We start from the raw sequence: 4675 nt of genomic DNA, 5'->3' as shown, positions 1-4675 counted from the left end.
AGGAAGAAAACTTAAATATTTTTGTGGACCAAATTTTAGATTGGGATCCATGTAATCTAAGTTTGGCATTCATAAACACTAAAATAAAAAAAAAAGAGTAACAGCTTCAAAGAAGCTTCCAGCATGACCTTATAATTCATTTTGGGGTCTGGCTGCAGCACAGCCGCCTTCCTTCAGCGAGGGGGTCCGTTTGGAATGACCGTTGTCATTAACATGAGGACAAGTTACTTGTCCAAAGCACTGTCCTGTCGGCCTTGGGGCAGGCCAGCCCACATAAGAGCAGTACAAAACAATCCTCAGTGCCAGGGAGTTCTGGAGAAAGACAAAGGGAAGGAGGCCTGTTCCCAGCAAAGGTTGATTACCGTGGAGAGCACAGTTCCACGGGCGCCGAAGGGGACAGAAGCTTGGGACCTCCGCACAAGCAAGTCCGTCACTTTCTATCCTTCCCCAGACCCCCAGGGAACACAGCAAAGTGAGACCAGCCCCTCAGGTTCACCCAGGCGCTCAGCCAAGTGCCCATCGGTGGGGCGCGCACTGGGGCTTCTTGCAGAGACCGTGGGAATCCTTCAGGAAACCAAGCGGCTCGTCGGAACATCCATGTGACTCATGCCACGGAATCCTGTCTGGAAAAATGTCTGGCGGGTCATTTCCTCTGAGGTTCAACCCACAGGAGAACCCAGAGGAAATGGTGATGGAGAAGAGATGGGCTGGACTGGAGGCAGGACTTCCAACCAGTTAGATCCGGCTCGATCCCCTGCTGAGGCCTTGCCTTCCCACCCCAGACAGACTGAGTCAGACTCTTCACTTTAAGATCCCTAGATGATTCTTAGGCAGACGTGTGTGTGTGTGTGTGTGTGTGTGTGTGTGTGTGTGTGTGAGAGAGAGAGAGAGAGAGAGAGAGAGGTGTGAGTTAGCAAACAAGAACAAAAGAGAAAGCACGTGCATGAGACAGAGAACCACCTGTGGAATCTTGAAGAATTCTTTTTTTTTTGGTGAGAAAAATTCATATTTAGAATTAGCCCGCTGGACTCAGTTTAGATGATCCCAATTTTGTTGGCAACATCCACAGCATCATAATCAGGAGCAAGTCGAACACAGGCCTTCTTCTCTCCATCAGGCCTGATCAAAGTGTTGACCTTAGCCACATCAATGTCACAGAGCTTCTTAACAGCTTGTTTAATTTGGTGCTTGTTGGCCTTGACATCCACTGTGAACACAAGCGTGTTGTTATCGTCTATCTTCTTCATGGCTGACTCAGTGGTCAGGGGAAATTTGATGATGGCATAGTGGTCAAGCTTGTTTCTCCTGGGGGCGCTCTTCTGGGGGTATTTGGGCTGCCGTCGGAGTCTCAGCGTCTTAGGCTGCCGGAAGGTGGGTGACGTGCGGATCTTCTTTTTTTTTTTTGGCTGTGGATGCCCTTCAGGATGCCTTCTTGGCCTTTAATGCCTTTGCCTTGACTTCAGTTTGGGGAGGGGCAGGGACTTCCTTCTTGGCTTCTTTGTAGAAAGGCGGAATCTTGAAGAATTCTTATGCATACATGAGTGATTGGAAATTTTTATGCATAGGAACCCATACTCATAATCTGCATCTTCACATGTGTGCCTTTGAGCTGTGGTGTTGGGAGCAGCACTGGATATGCCACAGACTGACTGCCAAAAGAACAGATGTGTCTCGGAGAAGGTGCAGCCAGAATGTCCTTAGAGGCAAGGATAGGAGGCTTCGTCTCACATGTTTTGGGAGAGACGATTCTTTGGAGAGAGACAGCATGCTTGGAAAGGTGGAGGGTCAGCTGACCAGAGAAAGACCCTCAATGAGATGGACTGAAAAGTCACTGCAGTAATGGGCTCTAGTGTGTCAGAGAAGATGAGCACAGCACAGGATATGACAGGGTCATAGGGTCACTCTGAGTGGTATTCGACTCAAAAGCCACTAACAAATTCTTACATGTACCAGCAGTCACGAGGGACCCTGTTAAAACAGACATTCGGATTCCATCTTGGGGGCAGAACTGCTCATTCTCAGCATAGGCTTGAACCGGGATGAGCTGTCTGAAGCCCGAATTTGAACTCAGGACTCAGGGCAGGATCCCCCCCAAGTCCCGACCACTCCGCATTGAGTCGCATCTTCCATCCAGGAAGCCACTGGCCATTCGCTGTGCCCACTCCCCAGTGCTGCCGCCTCACCTTGATGTATGCCCAGGAAATGGGCAGGATGGAGCTGGAGCCCCAGGGGGCTGCACTCACGGTGCCCACCGGCTGCGCAGATGCATCCAGCGTAGCTGCCGTGACAGGGTGGCTGGGCAGGAAGGGGATAAGGTGCTTCTTCCTGTGTTGAAAGGAGAGATTTGAAAGATGTAAAAGGGTCCAGTTCAACCAGGATGGCATGTGCTGGGCTGTCTAGGGAAGCTCTATTCTGAGCTGGGAACCGACAGCAGCGCGGACCTGACACCTCTGAAGAGCAGAATTGTCACCCTCACCTCCGAGTCCTGCCTCGTTCTTTGTGGTGTGCTGTCATGTTGGAAATCACTCACAGCTGACCCTCCACAGGGTTTCCAAAGGCTAGACATTGATGTGAGGAGACTGCCCATCTTTCCCCGAGGGAAAGCCTTTAGGCTGACAATACAACTCATCACTCACTAGGCCACCAGAGCTCCCTACAGTGTCACTGTTGTTGATGTTGTTGACTTCCTTCAAGTCAAGCACAACTCATAGCAACCCTGTGAACAAAAGGCCTGAAAGCCTCTCTACAACTATTGATATTTATCAAAGTTCATAACATTTCCAGAGGCATGTAGTTTAGGAAGTGGATGCCACTCCTGCTTCCGAACAGAGTCATTAGTAGTGTTTTTATCTACATTAATCACTCCTCTCTATCTGGCCCCACCTCCTCTCCATCTGGCCCCGCCTCCTCCCCATCTGGCCCCACCTCTTCTTCCTCACAGCCACACCTCCTGTCTGGCGCTGCCCTATATCCAATTGGTTCCACTTTCTTTCCATCTGGTCCCACCTCCTTTCCATCTGGTTCTGCCTCCTCTCCATCATAACTCAGCCTCCTTTTCATTTGATCCTCCTCTATCGTGGCCCCACTTCCCTTTCACCCTTATCCCATAGCCAAGGCTGTAATCTTTAAGGAAACACATGTTTCTCCTATGGTTTGAACTGATGACCCTTCAGTTAGGAGTTGGAGCCCTAAACCTGCACCACCAGAGCTCCTAAGATCCGTCTGTGTGACTATCAGTAGTCACGTATCCACAGGTATCCACGAGGACTCAGTAAGACCAACCAAGCTCCATGGCAGATGCAATCAATTCAGGCTTCCCTCTGACCTAACAGACAAGCACCCCTCCCACTGTGCCAGCCTACCTCCCCGAGGCTCACTCCACAGTAAGGCAGCCTTGACCCATAAGACCTTGATGGGGACTGTGCAGACCTTCTTCCCTTTCCACCCCCAAAGCTGCCCAAGCCCACTGCCCAGCACTCACACTCCAATGGGCCCCATGCCCGGGCCACCTCCTCCGTGGGGAATACAGAAGGTCTTGTGAAGGTTTAAATGTGAGACATCAGACCCAAAGTCTCCAGGACGACAAAGTCCCACCTGCCACAAAGGACAAATGAAATGACAAAGTCAGGAGTGCTGAAGGGTAATGTGCAAGCCCCCTGCCACATCTCCAAGAAACAGAAGACAAGGAGGCCAATCACAACAGAACCATGTCTCTGATATTCCAAAAGTGTCCTCAATACTGGCCAAGGTCAGTCGTCTAAACTTGGCATCCCACACTCAGAATGTCTTTTGGTTTCTATATATAGAAACAACAAGTGACCCTATAGACTCATTTAGATTTAAAAATCTAGCTTTGATATACAGTTCACTCCTACTTATCCTCCTAAGAGGGAGGAGAGGCAGAGCCCATCACTCAAAGAAGGGCCTCTGGGCTACTGATCCAGGTATCTGGTCCCCTGCAGTTCTGCCTGTGCTGCATATGCACATGCGGTACAAGAGGGAACAGCCTGAGGGCACCCCGCAGGGAGGACTAGGGGGCCACCAGAGGGGAAATGAATGGAGGGAGGCTGAGAATTCTCCAGAGATGATCCAGACGCCATCACCCCAGCTAGTATTTCTGCCACATGGGTACTCAGAATAAATATGGATCGCAATGGATGCAAAGGCTAATGTTTGGACCACGTTTCTAAGAGCAGCAAAGGCAGTCATCTTGAGAGTGAGAGTTAAAGAACCCAAGTGGTTGATAAGATCCTCAAAGAACATATGACATTCCTTCCTCCTGTGACGCCCCCCCATTTCCTCACGGTAGTAACTACAGAGACCCACTATGTCCTCAGGAGTGTGCCCTTGGGGGTACAACGATTCAGCTATGTCATCACTGATGACACTGAAGCCAGTTAAGGACTTGGTCCAACATATCCATCGGGGTCCAGAACTTGGTAGCCAATCCTCCAGGGGGTTCCCGCTGCCTTACAACTCTGCCCATGGAATCAAGTTCACCTTCTACTTCCATCCAACTCTTATCTCTCCTCTTGCACATCTCCAGTCACCTCCTCTAGGACCAGTGCTCTCAGTGTGTGTTGTATGTTAATATGGCCACGATGGCCATCATGGCCACCATGAGTCTAATATAATATCATCATCCAGGGAGCTCTGGTGGCCTAGTGGCAAGAAG

General features: G+C 50.2%; 1 protein-coding gene across 1 annotated transcript in view; it reads right to left on the bottom strand.

Annotated features, from left to right (window-relative positions):
* GLDC (glycine dehydrogenase (decarboxylating)) overlaps positions 1-4675 on the bottom strand; it is a 99380-nt gene that overhangs the window by 13951 nt on the left and 80754 nt on the right. The window contains exons 19-20 of the mRNA XM_006881305.1: positions 3482-3594; positions 2184-2325 (exon numbers count right to left, since the gene is read on the bottom strand). Of these exons, the coding sequence (XP_006881367.1) occupies positions 2184-2325; positions 3482-3594 (255 nt within the window). The remainder of the gene's footprint in view (positions 1-2183; positions 2326-3481; positions 3595-4675) is intronic.

The sequence above is a fragment of the Elephantulus edwardii genome, unplaced genomic scaffold (genome assembly GCF_000299155.1).
Source record: "Elephantulus edwardii isolate Elephantulus edwardi_28Jun2011 unplaced genomic scaffold, EleEdw1.0 scaffold00014, whole genome shotgun sequence".
Classification (NCBI taxonomy): domain Eukaryota; kingdom Metazoa; phylum Chordata; class Mammalia; order Macroscelidea; family Macroscelididae; genus Elephantulus; species Elephantulus edwardii.
This window is presented reverse-complemented; position numbering and strand designations above follow the sequence as displayed.